Below are 16,485 nucleotides of genomic sequence, written 5' to 3'. Positions count from 1 at the left end.
AAAGACGAAATGTTCTCAAACTTAGCAAAAATGCTAAAGTGCTAAACAAGTAAAGTTTGGTCAATACATTTGGTGTCCGTAGTGTTTTGTCTAAATATCCAAAGAAAAACTGTCTAGAAATTGTAGTAAACAGGAAGTCATAAATTTGAGTTCTAATTATGAGTTTTAGTCATAATTACAAGAATAAAAGTCCTATTTACAAGTTCTAAAGTCCTACTACCGACTTTTATTCTTGTAATTGTGACTTTAATGTTCATAATTATGACTTCCTGTTGGCCTTTTATTTTTCGTTCATGGCAGAAATCTTGACAGAGCTGCTTTTTGGAAGTTGATGCAGCTTTTAAATTTCACCTTATGGGTTTTTTTTTCAGTTTTTTCCAGGAAAACTTTCAGAAAATATTAATCAACAGGAGATATTTTGGCGTCTGAGAACATATTAAATATCCTGTCAATGTGCAAAGAACCAAAGATTGCACAATACCGCAAATTCCTGCTGCTACTAGAAGCTGTTTTCCATAAATATCTTCAATAAAATGGATATTTACTGTGATTTATTCATTTTGTCTTTAGCTATTTGGTCCCAAAACGTAAGATAACAAATCAACCAGACCTAAAGTCGCGTCGTGTGTAAAACTCACCGCTGTGAATCCGGAGGTGCTCCTTCAGATGGTGTTTGTACTTGAAGGCCTTTCCGCACTCGGTGCATTTAAACTTGCGGTTTCCGGCTGCTTGGTTGAGCAGTTGGTGCTGCGCGGAAACACAGACAGAGGAACGATTTTTAACACAATATTTAGTTTTATTTTTTAAAGAAAAGAAGATGCACAAACACGGCAAGGGCGAGAGTTCAGCAAATATTCACAATTGGTCGGCATGACAACCGGCCAACGAGGCGTCTTGGCTTCCTGTTCCCACCTCGGAGATAGCGGAGAGAATCGCATACCTTTTAATTTCCTGGACGCTCGGCCAAAAGGAGGACTGCCTTTACAATCTGGCAGCCCAGAAAACAGAATAAATGAAAAGAGGCTTTTTTAGAGCCTTCATTAAAGCGCCGATCTGATCTAGTTTTTCATTAATTTTGGCCTAATCAGCTCAGAAAGTATCACCTGTACGCTGGCAGTAATTGGGTCGGCTTGTGGGAACTGGATTCAAAGGTAACGCTTTATAGAACCAAACAGAATTCATTTCCGAGTGGGACAACGCCACCGACTGCCCACATTCCTGGGGAGACAGATGGTGGGACACCAAACCTGGTGGGTTTGGTCCAAACCTTCAGAGATCCAGCAGGGTGGGGGTGGGGGGGTGGCGGGGTGTTGCAGCGTTGCATAAACAAACAGCAACAGCTGCTTGCCCCCCCCCAGAGGAGCCCTGTCCTGTAAAGTTTCATCTACTGCTAATAGGACACAATTGCACCGTCAGGCTGCTGGTGGGCGGAGACTGGATGTTTGCATATGTATAAGCTCTAATTAGTCATATTCTAGCTAATTGGTTAAGAGAAGGAGGAGTATTAGCGCTTGTAAACACAGAAGACGGAGCATCGCAGCGCGTGTTTACCTATCAGGACGTGATTCTTTATGTAAATCTGAATCACTCCTCCTCAGTTTGGCTGTTAATTACCAAATGTACATTTAATACACATGCGTGTTGCTTGTGTCTTAACTAATCAGCTGGTAATGAGAACGAGCAGCAGCAGGAAGAAAGGACCTAAAGAAGACATCATTGTGAAATCGTCTGGCGGATAAATAATGGTTGGGTTTTGTTCAGGCCGCTGACCGGAGTGCGGCCCGGCCCATCTGCTCACACCCAGCTGGTGGGTCAGGTGAAAGCGCTCAGATCAAACAGCCGGAGCACGTCGTCCTCGCTTCAGAGGGCGCCATGACGACCGCAACGCACCGCGGTACGCCGCATGATCTGGTAGAGGAAGAGCGTTGTCTCCTGCCTGGCAGACCACGCTCAGGGGAAAATCAGCCCAGAGGACGGACTCTCTGATTGGTTTAAAGAGGAACGACTGAACAGAGTTTTTAAAAACAACTTTCACTCATTTTACAGAGATTACTTTATGTCATTTATAAAAACATGTTTGGAATGAAGTGAAGAAAATATTTGGAAGAATGGATGGATGGATGAATAGATGATGGATGGATGGATGAATAGATGATGAATGGATGGATGGATGAATGAATGAATAAATGGATGGATACCCTGTAAACTCTCGCTCTCTCTCTCTCTCTCTCTCTCCTCCAGTCTTCATCTGCTCTCAGATTTACGGCTCTAATTTCCAAACTTATAATTACTGCCAATGTGCAGAAAGTGGAGTTAAACATCCGTGGCTGCCGGATGCTCGACTTTAAGGTGATTTATGCTAACTTCCAGCGGATCCGCGTCACATCCCGGCTGCGCGTGACATAAATCGTGGCAGAAGATCCGAGCGTACACAGATGTTTATGCGGTGCATGAAATTAGAAGTGGAGGGAGGGGGCTGAGTGATGGAGAGCCCCCCAACACCCCGCCGCCCCGCAGCACAGCAGCATTAAAGGCCAGGAGTGGAGCGAAGTTAAGGAGCTGATAAAAATTTCCAAATTGGAAATTAACACAATCATTCGATCGTGAACACGAGGCTGGAAAATCATATCAGAGAGGGCCATCAAAAAACCATTTAGGGCCTCAATTAAAGTTATTACCATTAAAGGATCTGCATCTTCAAAATGCCATGAAAAATTAATAATGATTGCCAATCAGAAAAAAAATGATCGGGGCGCGATGGGGATGAAATGAAACAGGCAAAATGGAGGAAGCTCCGCCTCACCTGATCCCTGGCGGGCTTGTGTGTGGCCATATGCCGCTCCAGCTGAGTGCGGTAGGCGAACGTGTAGTTGCACAGGGGACAGGCGAAGTTCTCCTCGTTCTTCTCATGGCGGTACTTGATGTGCTCCTTGAGCGAAGTCAAACGCTTGTAGCCCCGGTCGCAGTAGGGGCAGGTCAACAGTTGGGCGAAGGCATCTGGCGTTCCAGGTGGCAGGTCTGTATGAGAGACAGCAGGGGGGGTGAGTCAGGCCAAAAGGTCAGAGGATCAATGGCAGCTAGCGGGCAGCGTGCCCAGAGTGCTATCTGCTCCAAGGACGGCATCCGCTCAGAGCTGGCCCAAGGAATATATGAGCTAAGCGACTGCTTAACACCCCCACACCATCAGGGGGCCCCCAAGAGCAAAAATCTAGAGTTACAGACAAAAGGAATGTGTTCCTTTTGAACGGGTTGTTCAAATTTGGGCTCCTTTTCAAAATATTTGGTGAGTTTTTAGAACAATTGTGTCAAAATAGATGTAAAAAACGCTCAAAACTTCTAGAAATGCACATTTTAACTAATAATAAAACTTTTGAAATGTCTAAAATCGGTCAAATGTGATGAACAGTCATTTCCTGATCAAGTCTCACTATGCAGGAGGAATCCCAGGACACTTTATGGTTTTATAAAACAAACATGTCTTGTTGTGTTTTAAAGTCAAAACCTTTGCAGTCCCAATGGGAACTGGTTCTGTTCAGGATGTAATTAGGAACTGTGTCGATTTTTCTTTTGTATATCATTTGTACATTTCATATTTAGCTCATCATGTTGACAACGAGACAGCTCAACCAATGATTGTCAAGCAGTTTGTTGCCAAAACTTTAATGTCACATTGTGATGTAACCTGTCTATATATTTCTTTAAACAACATTGAATAATATAAATGTTATTCTTATTTTTAGAATTGCTACACTGTTGAAGAAATATATTAAACTGAAAATTACTGAAACTAAAAAGGCTGATTTCAAAATGTAATGTTTTTGGTTTGCTACACCTGAAATATGAAATATTCATATCAACACCAGTTTGATGTGAGTTCATTACAAATGAGGCGTTTGTTGTTGACGTGTCGGTTTGTTGTGGACGTGTCGGTTTGTTGTTGACGTGTCGGTTTGTTGTTGACGTGTCGGTTTGTTGTTGACGTGTCGGTTTGTTGTTGACGTGTCGGTTTGTTGTGGACGTGTCGGTTTGTTGTTGACGTGTCGGTTTGTTGTTGACGTGTCGGTTTGTTGTTGACGTGTCGGTTTGTTGTTGACGTGTCGGTTTGTTGTGGACGTGTCGGTTTGTTGTTGACGTGTCGGTTTGTTGTTGACGTGTCGGTTTGTTGTTGACGTGTCGGTTTGTTGTGGACGTGTCGGTTTGTTGTTGACGTGTCGGTTTGTTGTTGACGTGTCGGTTTGTTGTTGACGTGTCGGTTTGTTGTTGACGTGTCGGTTTGTTGTTGACGTGTCGGTTTGTTGTTGACGTGTCGGTTTGTTGTTGACGTGTCGGTTTGTTGTTGACGGTCGGTTTGTTGTGGACGGTCGGTTTGTTGTTGATGACGGTCGGTTTGTTGTTGACGTGTCGGTTTGTTGTTGACGGTCGGTTTGTTGTGGACGGTCGGTTTGTTGTTGACGGTCGGTTTGTTGTTGACGTGTCGGTTTGTTGTTGACGTGTCGGTTTGTTGTGGACGTGTCGGTTTGTTGTTGACGTGTCGGTTTGTTGTTGACGTGTCGGTTTGTTGTTGACGTGTCGGTTTGTTGTGGACGTGTCGGTTTGTTGTTGACGTGTCGGTTTGTTGTTGACGTGTCAGTTTGTTGTGGACGTGTCGGTTTGTTGTTGACGTGTCGTTTGTTGTTGACGTGTCGGTTTGTTGTTGACGTGTCGGTTTGTTGAGGACGTGTCGGTTTGTTGTGGACGTGTCGGTTTGTTGTTGACGTGTCGGTTTGTTGAGGACGTGTCGGTTTGTTGTTGACGTGTCGGTTTGTTGTTGACGTGTCGGTTTGTTGTGGACGTGTCGGTTTGTTGTGGACGTGTCGGTTTGTTGTTGACGTGTCGGTTTGTTGTTGACGTGTCGGTTTGTTGTTGACGGTCGGTTTGTTGTTGACGGTCGGTTTGTTGAGGACGGTCGGTTTGTTGTTGACGGTCGGTTTGTTGTGGACGGTCGGTTTGTTGTGGACGGTCGGTTTGTTGTGGACGGTCGGTTTGTTGTTGACGGTCGGTTTGTTGTTGACGGTCGGTTTGTTGTGGACGGTCGGTTTGTTGTGGACGGTCGGTTTGTTGTGGACGGTCGGTTTGTTGTGGACGGTCGGTTTGTTGTTGACGGTCGGTTTGTTGTGGACGTGTCGGTTTGTTGTTGACGGTCGGTTTGTTGTTGACGGTCGGTTTGTTGAGGACGGTCGGTTTGTTGTTGACGGTCGGTTTGTTGTTGACGTGTCGGTTTGTTGTGGACGGTCGGTTTGTTGAGGACGGTCGGTTTGTTGTTGACGGTCGGTTTGTTGTTGACGGTCGGTTTGTTGTTGACGGTCGGTTTGTTGTTGACGGTCGGTTTGTTGTGGACGGTCGGTTTGTTGTTGTTGACGTGTCGGGTTTGTTGTTGACGGTCGGTTTGTTGAGGACGGTCGGTTTGTTGTTGACGGTCGGTTTGTTGTTGACGGTCGGTTTGTTGTTGACGGTCGGTTTGTTGTGGACTGTCGGTTTGTTGTTGACGGTCGGTTTGTTGTTGACGGTCGGTTTGTTGAGGACGGTCGGTTTGTTGTTGACGGTCGGTTTGTTGTTGACGTGTCGGTTTGTTGTTGACGGTCGGTTTGTTGTTGACGGTCGGTTTGTTGTGGACGGTCGGTTTGTTGTTGACGTGTCGGTTTGTTGAGGACGTGTCGGTTTGTTGTTGACGTGTCGGTTTGTTGTTGACGTGTCGGTTTGTTGTGGACGTGTCGGTTTGTTGTTGACGTGTCGGTTTGTTGAGGACGTGTCGGTTTGTTGTTGACGTGTCGGTTTGTTGTTGACGTGTCGGTTTGTTGTTGACGTGTCGGTTTGTTGTTGACGTGTCGGTTTGTTGTGGACGTGTCGGTTTGTTGTTGACGTGTCGGTTTGTTGTGGACGTGTCGGTTTGTTGTTGACGTGTCGGTTTGTTGTGGACGTGTCGGTTTGTTGTGGACGTGTCGGTTTGTTGTGGACGTGTCGGTTTGTTGTTGACGTGTCGGTTTGGGGGCCCACAAATGAAAATCCGCCGCAGCCCCCAAAAACTCTAGGGTTGGCCCTGCATCGGCTGGACCTCACCCTCCTTTCCTTTACGACCAACCCGCCCATAAACTGACTTTCTCCGTCCACCCTCCTGCCACAAGATGTCTGCCGCATGAATCACCCAGGCGTTCAAATCCCGTCTCAGAGGTGCTGCTATCTGATTTCAAGAGGCTGCCCAGCTGTTGCTGTGAGGCTGTAGGTAAACACCCAGGCATCCGGCGAATCTGTGGGACCAACAGCTGCCCGCTCGTGTCAGCGGGAAGAGCTGCTGCTCGCTTTTCCATAGATTCCAGCCGGACAATCTGTTAGCGCGGGATTCCCTCTTTCTCACGGATTACAGCAACGCTTCGTTTCGGGAGGTTTTAAACGGTAAAACGCTGGTTTTGGGGGTTTCGCAGCTGCAACTTTTCAAAACAAAATCGAGTAAATACAGAAATGTTGAAGATTGAAAGACTGAACTGTATTTTACATTTACACTTATATTACTAAAACGTTAAATAATTTACATCTTATGTTTCAAAAATTTATTTCTGTTAAATATGAGGATTTTCTACTTACGGTTCATGAGAACGTGACATTTAAAACTACAATATTACAATAGATGCATTAAAAAGCAGTTTTAATAGAGAAACAGAAGCTTAATTCTTTTATTACCTGATTAAAGATGTTTTTTCTTCTGGAGTAACTGTATTATTATCTTTATAGGTGTTTTAATGAAAGACACATCTAAGCTTTGCAAATTGCTAAAGTATAAAACATGTTAAATGTAAATACTTTTACCCATCAAATAAATGAATAAATTTACTGTTTTTGGACAAAAATATAAGGTTTTTTTTTTTCAATTAAAACCTTTAATAATCCAGTAAATCTTCCATCCTGATATTAATTCAGATCATTACTAAATTTTTTCAATATTTTTTGTAATAAACATTAGTAAAAATACTCCAACTTGTTCTGAGAGAAGGTTTTTTAAAGTTATGAACTTAAATGTAAAAATAAAATGAATAAACATGCTCAGAAATATTTGTCCATCACATATGATGCAGTAACAACCATATTTAGGATGTTTGACCGGAGTCGTACCGTTTTCCTCGGGTCCCGTTGCCTCCGGCGTTCCCAGCCGGCTCAGCTCCTCCGGGGCTTCTGGGTAAATGATGGCGGTGTCGCCGCGCTGCAGGTACTCGGCGATGCTCACCACGTGGCTGTCGCCGTCGTCCAGCTTTCGCTTGGCGAAGAAGTCCTCCAGCTCTGAAGTGCAATCCATGCTTTTGACTGCAGACAGGAAGGAGGAAGAAGAAGAAGAAGAAGAAGGAGAGGCGGTGAGATAAATCGAATTCGCTTTTTTTTTTCCTCCCCAGAGAAATGTCTTACAGCAGAATATTGGGAACATTGGGGAGGAAATGCGATGAAGATGGCCACCCTGAAACATTGCAGCAGAGATTTGGGGGGGATACATCTAAATTACCGGCTTTGCTTGTCATGCCATGTCTGCTAAAACAAGAACTGTAACTTAATCTGGGCAAAAATCAGAGATAAATGTGCCACTATGAGCTGCTGAGGAGAAAACTTCACTGACCTAATTTACCTCCGACAGAAAATCAGATTTTCATGTCAGGAAAATAAAAAAAACAGCACCCTCATTCACGTATAACCCCACATATATACACAATCACGGCTTAATCAGCAGCAGCGCCACGTTTCTTTCTATCAGCTTTCACATAAAAGGTCAATCAAGAGGCCGTGGCTTTTGTTGGTTCTGTGTCGAACAGATTACCGAGGCCAAACCACAAGCCGGAGCACGAAAGGAGAAGAAAAGAGACACGCTCTGCCATGGCTGAGCCCAACGTGTCTTAAGCCAGCCAAAGTGCTGAGGCCACACAATGTGAAATTATTTCCCAGTCCCCTCTCTTCAGGGAAACTCTTAAGCTGCAGCCTGGAGATAGCTGCAAACAAACAAAAAAACCCAAAACCTGAGCAGAAAGGGAAACGGCAGCGTTCATTAGTCGAGCTGACTTTCAGAAACACACAAACATTCGACGTTTGCAACCTGCAGACTTTCCTTTTGCCGCTTTGGCGTCTATCAGGCGTCCTCCCCTGTTAATGAGGCTTTTAAACCACGAGCCAAGGTGAGGTTTAAAGAGCGGTTTGTTTGGCAGCCAATTTGCAAAAGGTCAAGGTAGTAGATATTTGGATGTCAAAAATGGCACCGAAATGTCACCGGTGCCAATGGTTCACGGTGGAGACGGGTGACGGCAGGATTTACAGCATTCTGCTGAGCTAATTGAGATTGTTGCGTTGACGATTGATCATTCAATCCAATCTACAGAGCAAACGCCACGTATTGTGTTTGGATGGAATATATAAGGGGAGAAACCTTTATTCCAGCAGCGCAGGAAATCACCTGGATCAGAGTGTGCTTTGGCACCGCGACGTGATCGAACTGCTCATGCCTTTAAACAGAATCACATGTGATCCAGTGGCGGAGAGCTCCGACTGCATCGTTTCCAGAAAAGAAAAAACTCCTTTAAAGCGGTTGAAATGGAAAACATTTGCAGCATTTGGAGCGGGAGAGAGAAGAGAAAACACCACATCGAGCAGAGAGTAATCAAAGCTGAAGTGAAGGCTTTGAGGCGGGCCTGTGTGGCGTTCTGTGGGGTGAATTCGGTTCAGCAGAGCAGCGGCCCAGGCCAACTGTTGAGGTGGCCCGGATGAAATCATGGAACGGAGGGGCGTGTGGCGGCAAATCAGCCTCACACCTCGCAACGCGACATGGCAGCTCGGGTTCAGCTTCACCAGAACAAACACTGTTAAATTAGTGGTTTGTTTTTTCTGTTTCTCAGGGCCAACATTAAGACACGACCCGCCTATGGGTGGCACAACGTCTGACGTCTTTCCTTCTGCTACAGGACGGTGACGTTTGGCTACGTCCCTCTCTGCTGCGCTGCAGCTCAGCAACTAGCATTTGCTAAATAATTTTTAGTTCTGACTGGTTGATACAGTCTTGCTTTTGGTGGTCTTTTCTTTGTTTGACTTGTCCAAATGTAACCTAATGTTAGACTTCGGGTGTGTTCACACCTGAATGTCTTGGTTCAATTGGCGATCAAAGTTACAACATTTGCTATTGTGCAGTTCACTTTCACACTGCACCGTGTCAAACAATCCAAACTAACTGAACATGCGCCCCTCCTGGCCTGTGGGGGCGCTGCACCAACAACTACTGAAGGAAACAACACAAAAACCTCTGAAGACACTGAGGCAAACCTCCTTCTTCACAAAATGGAAACAAAAATGGAGCAGCGTCAGATTTTAGTGGTTGAATGACTTCTACAACTGCCATTTCTCTTGTTAGCGGTGGTGAACATGTTTGTTTTGGTTGAATTTACCCAGAATTCCCTGCATTTTAGTACACTTCCTGCTTTTGGAGCGGTTTCCCGTTCATATATACAATCAAACCGCACCAGAGTTCACTTCAACTGAACCGAGACAGAGGTTTGTAGGCGGACCTGAGTTCATTTTCTGTTCGGCATCAGAGTTCACGCCTCCCCAAATGAACCAAAGTTTCTAGCCAAACAGACTGGGGTTTGATGAAAGTGGACTAAACAGGACTGGTGTGAATGTTGTATAACAGGAAGGTAGGGATTTCAGAAAACGTAACAAAAGATTGTAGAAATTCAACATTTTATGCTTCAATTTAAGCAGAAAAGTTTTCTTCTGAATTTTTCTCCTAGAAAAAACAAAACACTTTTGTGCAGCAACACTGAATTGTTTTTCAGGTTATTGATGTTTGATTAGTCCTGATTGACTAATCAAAGTGAGAGAAGATTAGAGGCCAAAGACAGAAGGTCTTAACTCACCTGTACCGTTTCCAACTGCCTGTAAAGTGGCTTCTGGCCCCAGGGCATCAAAATCATCTTTTATTTCATCTGCAAACACAGAAGAGACAGAATAGGTAGGGAGGGTGAGTGATGCTGACAACGAGGCCTTTAAGAAGAAGAAGAAGGTATGGAGAAAGCAATAAAAGCACCGCTGTGCATCGCAGTGTGCTGCTGCTTTGTTCAGCATGCCTAATGAATGCTATCATCGGGGCCAGACAGTGACTTATTTACCTTTAACATGACAACAAGCGGCAGGGGAGGCGAAGGGAGCTTCAGTCGCCAAACACGGCGATTAAATACAACACGGAGCACATCCACCTGAGCAATCACAGAGCTCCAGCCAACACGCCGGCTGAGCTTATTACTCCCCGGCTGTGACGCCGCTGCAGTCCTCTGCATGCACGATCACGCCTGCTTTATCGCTCGTCACGTGGTGGATGCCTCTCTATCAGAGCCATTGTGAAAAGCGCTCGCATTTTTGTGATTCGCCGCAAAGCCCCGGCAGAGAGTCGGTGCCTCGCTCCTGGAACTAAAAAGAATACAAACCCTCGACCACAAATGAGCAGTTGTAGCTGCAGGAACATTTTTCGGCGGCAGAAATAACCTCATCGGTCCAGGGTAGACCTCAAGTGGGCGGGGCGAAGGAGTCAGTGTTTTCAAGCAACAAAATGGGCAGGCGAGGCCTTTAATTCTAACTTTTACATGCATGATACTGAAGGAGGACGTGAGTTTTTGACCATAAAGAGACAGAAAGACATCCAGACAACCTTTTTGATCCATCGCTAGGTCATAATTAAAGAGCAAACCTCCAGAAATCTGTGTTTTTGTGCCTGTGAGGCCACACGGAGCAGGCCTAATCAGGGTAATGGCAGCGTGCCCGTGCAGACAGACTCATATTGTCCTGGCACAGGTGAGCAGCTGTAAATAAACAGCGGATTGAGAGAGGCTCATAAACAAACCCTCTCTTGACAAATCTTTCCTCCACACGAGGACACCGGGCGGACAATCAGCCTAAGAAGTCGTTGGTCCCTCCTTCCCACCCTGTTGGTGCAAATCAAATCAAGGTGCTTCCGAGAACATGCGCTGCTCATGCACAAGGGCAAGTTTCATATCCATACTAATGCATCCGTTTCTGGAGATCGGAGGAACCTGACGGGGATAATACAGGAAAGGGTTGTGGGAGTGCATGTTGATAATAATGTCGTCCTGCTTACATTACTGCACACAAAGGCCAGAAGCAGCAGGAATTTTTATTTTCAGCCGAAAACAATGGGGCTTGATAGTTTGTGGAGCTTGCAATTCCAGGGTTTGCTCGGAATTAGAGGCCTGGCTTCGGCGGTGGGATGATAAATATCCCGGTCAAAAGGTTTACAGAATAATGACAGGCTCTTCAGATGGGTAGGGTAACGTCTTGCTGTCTTTTTTCCCTTCCTGTACATGTATGGGAAACTAAACATATAAATAAAGGCAGTCAAAACAGATTAAAATAACCCCACAGGTATCAGATATCTGCATGTATGAAAACCTCCCAACAGGGGCAAGACCTCCCCCACATTTCCGCGTCCTCATAGGCACTGTGTTTGCTTTGGGTAATCAAATTTGCCTGCATGCTTTGGGGCTGACGTGGAGGGATGACCGGTGGGATTAACTGGCCCTTCACTCTCTCTCTGTTTACCTTGGAAAACTTTTGGTTATCTGTGGTTGTCTGAGAGCGGCTGCTTCCAGTAGGAGGTAGGCTAACACCGCGCACACCTCTCAGGCTGTGGCATACACACACACAGAAACAGATCTGTGGGTTAGATTCAGTGTCATTGTGGTGGAATCACCAGAAACTGCAAAAAGAAGCCAGAATTTCCACATCTATGCCAAATATATGCGCATGTTGTGTCTCTGGGAAGCATTTTTGGTGGTATTTTGTCAGCAGTAAATCACAGGCGACTCCAGACACCTCCTTGAAGAGTGATGTTGGGGTCTGAAGGGGCTCAGGAGGAGCCCAGACTACCTCAGTGGGGCCCGACTGTAATTCCACCTATTTTCATAGTGGCTCTGATGGTGTTTATTTTCAAAACATTCCTATTTTTACGGCCAGTCACCGCAGTGGCAGGATCTTTTAAAGTCTACCCCCCTGATTTTAGTGCGTTTTAGCCTTGGGTATCCTGAATCTGTCAGGTTTGAGTAAATGGTTGTTGAACTGCAGGTTATATTCTGTGTTTTAAAAAGCAAAACAACAGGGAATCTGGACTGACGTCTAAAACAGTACGTCTATTGTGAAATGCCTTACAGAGGTATCCATATCACTTTACTGTCCAGGTCTTGTCTCGTTGCCAACTCAAATTTAGGTATATTTCTGTACAATTCTACAGACCACCACAAACTATAATAATTTCTTAAGGGAAACGGACACAGTTTCAGTTTCCATTTGTGTTTTTTTCTTCAAATAAACAGCTGAAAGTATTTCACATCTAGACACTGAAATGTAGCCGTTAACTGAGCCATTCAACACATCTTTCTTCCAGAACTGTACATCCATTTCAATCAGCTTCCCTCCTATTTGTAGCAGGAGAAAAATGAGAGGAGAAGCTAGGCTCAGGAATATTTTTGTTGAATGAGGAAGGGATGCACCTTTTGTGGGAACAGAACATGCCCTCTTCCAGAAAACAACCAGCCAAACAGGCAGAAACCTTCCTGACCTTCTTGAGAACAGCTAGAAAAGAGCAGGTGATTTATTTGAGAACGTCTGTCAGTGATAATGATGTCATGCTTTCCAGCACATTGCGTCCAGCTTCGCTGTGGGATTGAGGAATGTCAAGGACAACGCCAGGCGCAAGATTGTACCCTGGAATCAGAGAGATCCCTGATAAACTTTACTTTGCTGTCTTTATCGTCTTCTTTCACCAGAAGCTCAAAGAATATGTCACGAAGGTTTCACCTGAAAGCAGACCCTCAGAGACCCAACAAACGTCTGGATCCTCTACATTCTGTCTTATTCGGAGACCTGTATAACAACTCCTGATAGGGGAATGACAGCAGAATCGTGAAGCAAGGAGGGAGGGTGCCGACTTATCTCAGGCCCGAGCTATGTGCTGAGGTATCACTGTAGACACTAAGGCACCGTGGAGGAAGAAAAAAGAAAAAAGTCCGGCTGGGAAACACAGCAGCCGCAAGATTGGGAAAGAGACTCCCAAACGCTCTAATGAACTTGACTTGCTCTCCGAAATATGTCAGCCAGTTTATCACACAAGAAGCAGATTATCTGGAAATTGCAACATAGTTGAATTACAGACATTATGGCACCGCAGGTCTTTATCAAATAAACAATTACCGTATGCAATGACAGCTTGTTTATCCTTTATCTTGATTTATTTACCAAACCGTCTCGTCTTTCTTCCACCCCTTAAGGAGCCAACACAAAGCGTTATTTAGAAGAAGTTTTTTCTTTCTTCTGTCCCTAATAAATGCACAACTCCACCCCCCTCCCACAGCCTCCGTATTAAAATTTAAGACTGCTGAATGTTCCCCCGTTTTTTCGGTACCGTGCACAGCCAGTTCATTAGCAGAAATGAATAGCGAGGCCCGGCTCATTTAGATGGGCTGTCTTACATGACTTCTCGCCATACTCTGTTCCTGTCACATGCTTCCAAGAATCATTGACTCTTATTATACATGTAAATGGCTATCATAAAAATAAAAATTTCATTTAAGATTGTTAATGACCTTTTTTTGCAGCAGTCTGCCTTCCTTTAATGATTATACCCTGCCCCCTAATTAAAAGTATTTATCTTTCAAGCATCCGTGACTGGCACCCCCTGAAATGGGAGCTGCTCAACAAAAGACCATCACTCAGTCAGGTTTGGGGAGGTATCACCTGCCAACCTTTAATGTCTTGCATCTCCTGCAGAATCTGCAGATTTGACTCCTTCCTGCATTGTTTTTTTTCCCGCTCCTACATTACTGTAAATATTTTCTGCTGTTTGGCTCAGAGCGGGGTCTTTTCTCTAAGCGCTAACCAAATGGTCCACCGCCGCTTGTGGAGAAACTGTTTATCACGTCTGTCTGCCGAGATGGAGGGGGGGCGTCGCCGTCAGACCTGGCTTTGATCGCTGTTTGCAAAACGCTCCGTGCCGTTTGCTTGAGTCTACACCAGCACCAGATGGGTGGGGTTTATGGCATAAGATAAGTTCCACAAGTGGCAGGATGTGCACACAAAGCACCCGAGATTCAGCTTAAGGGGTAGTTTTTGGGGATTGGAAGCTCACCTGAACCTCAAACATGTGGTGAAACTAAGAAAAGCAAAAGAAAGAATTAGTTTTGTGGAATATCTTAGACTCGTCAGGGACAGTGCACCGCACAATGGACTCTATAGAAGCTCACCATGCACCTGATTTCTTAATCAGAAAACCATCCACCATCTACCATTAACCAGGCTCTTAAAATTGGTTTTCACACAAACATATATGGTATAAATGAAACCATGTGCAACCTGAGTAGCAGACTTCAGGGTTGAGGCTTCGGACACTCACCAGTACCATCGACCGAGGCACTGAGGATGTCGTTGTCAGGCCAGATGTGCTCCACGCCGCTGTCCCGCATCTCGTCGTCCTCTTCGTCCTTGGTCAGCAGGCCGTGGCTCTCGGCGCGCGGCGACGCTTCTGGGTTGGTGAGGCTTGCTGGGCTGCCCGTGCCGTTGATCAGGGGGTCTTCCTCGGACACGGGCAGCTTGTCCTCCTCCTCCGTCTCTGAGCCCGTCTCCACCACATTCTCATAGTTAAGAGCTGCAGACAAGAAAGAGAGAGTGGACAGAGAAAAGCCGGTCAGTACTGGAAACTTATTTGGACTTCGGCTGGGGGGTTTACAACCCAATTACAGCATCTGCGACTGGAATTTGTAGCTGAACCGCAGCGGTGGGCAGACAGCTGTCCAGGAGATGCGGGCCAAAATAGCCACTAATTTTCAGTCCTGCTCACATGCCTCAGATGCCGCTGAGCTGCACCTTTCAGAACGGCTCGGCTCTGAAACATACCACCCGGGCTTTAGATGCTCCACATAGCAGATACGGTACCACAACAGGCTTAATAACTTATAGTCATTTTGATTCTTTCATATGGTACTGTAAAGCTAAATGCTTTTTGATCATAAACACAACACACACATGGCTGCTTCCTCAGCACACAGGTCCCTGACACATGCCTGGCTTTCTTAAAATAGACAGCCTGTAAATAAGGGCTGTGAACTCAATCAAAGGTGGCTCTCGCACAAATTTGTCACCGCCAACGGCTGTTCTTCAGCACATACACGCCTCGGCGTAAATCACCGCAGAAAACGGACGTCGGTGGGCTTATTGGAGCGGCGCAGATGCAGCACGAGGCGAGCCAGGAGCGCATGGCATCGCACTGAGACACACCTCACTGGCAGAGCTTCAAAATTCTGCTGCAATCGATTCATTCACGTAGAGTTAATACTACACAATAACTATGCAGGACAGTGAACTTTGTGGCCTTTTTAGGGCAACAAGGCTAATTAAAGTGTCTTAATGCAAAAGTAGGAGCTACTGGGCCGTTTCGAAGTATGAGTGCCAACCGACGATGTCCACGCATGACATTTCTGAAAACATCATGCATATGAAAAGATAAGCCTCCCCACCGCTCCTCCTAACACGTTTCCCTGCGACTGACCGGTCTGCACTTGCCTCCAGCGAACAACTGCACAACAGGTGCAAATTAAAATGAAAACGGGGCTTTCAGACGGGGGAGCGAGGAGGGAGGAGGAGGAGCAGGAGGGTGGGAGAGCGCTGACCTGCCTCGAATACCAATCGGCGGAGGAAACAAAACCTTTTCAAGAGGTGTGATCACAAGGGTTTAGGCAAGTTCAGACTCAGTAATGCTCCTTATGGATGACAAAAAAAGCAACCCAGGCTGGAGATGCTGGGAGTTCCTGGGTGGTCCACATCCACCAAACAGCTCTGTACCTGTTTGAATGTTTCATCAAAAGTTTTCTCCTATTATTTTAAAGTTTTGCATCCTTACAATTTTTCAAACCGTTCTCAGCCATGTCTGTCCCATCAGCTCTGTGTCCCTCCCTCCCAGCTTCCAGAGGAAAGAGGGGGGTTGCTGCTAGAACAAAAGGCGGAGAGGCTTGGGAAGCCATCAACCCATCCCTGTGAACCTGATCCCTGGATGCAGATTCAATGACGGCGGAGCAGGGGCCGGCTGAATGAAATTATCTAAGGCTGGACAGGTTTTAAAGGGCCCATTCTTCCCCAATAAAAGGAGTGAGGGAGCTTCTTTTTGTTTCCGCACACATCCAGGCACAGCAAAGCGCACCGTTCCTGACTTCCCACATAAGGAATGAGGGGAACGCTGCCCTTGCCGATCCAACTAACTTCTCAGGACTTTCGGTTATTTTTGTCCCAAGTTTGGAGCGTTTTATGCAGCTTCCGAGCAAAACGGGGGTGGCGCTGAACTGTCTGAACGCAAAATCTTCTCCAAACGTCAGCTGTCAACGCACACCTCCAAGAAGGCAAAATGACAGCGGGGCGCTCGTCAAGTCAAAC

General features: G+C 45.8%; 1 protein-coding gene across 9 annotated transcripts in view; it reads right to left on the bottom strand.

Moving 5' to 3' along the window:
• The window catches only part of zeb2b (zinc finger E-box binding homeobox 2b), a 95,536-nt gene that overhangs the window by 14,881 nt on the left and 64,170 nt on the right, over window positions 1-16,485 (bottom strand). For 5 of the 9 annotated variants that reach the window (XM_044109338.1, XM_044109339.1, XM_044109333.1 and 2 more), the window contains 5 exons: window positions 14,456-14,707; window positions 9,915-9,983; window positions 7,144-7,332; window positions 2,804-3,018; window positions 639-747 (listed from right to left, as the gene is read on the bottom strand). In XM_044109338.1, coding sequence (XP_043965273.1) covers window positions 639-747; window positions 2,804-3,018; window positions 7,144-7,332; window positions 9,915-9,983; window positions 14,456-14,707 — 834 coding nt within the window. Of the gene's footprint in view, window positions 1-638; window positions 748-2,803; window positions 3,019-7,143; window positions 7,333-9,914; window positions 9,984-14,455; window positions 14,711-16,485 lie in introns of all 9 variants that reach the window. The other 4 variants (XM_044109337.1, XM_044109330.1, XM_044109334.1 and 1 more) reach the window with 1 other exon arrangement.

This window comes from Gambusia affinis, linkage group LG24 (assembly GCF_019740435.1).
Source record: "Gambusia affinis linkage group LG24, SWU_Gaff_1.0, whole genome shotgun sequence".
Taxonomy (NCBI): domain Eukaryota; kingdom Metazoa; phylum Chordata; class Actinopteri; order Cyprinodontiformes; family Poeciliidae; genus Gambusia; species Gambusia affinis.
The sequence above is the reverse complement of the archived record's forward strand: the minus strand, read 5'-3'. Positions and strand labels throughout refer to the sequence as shown.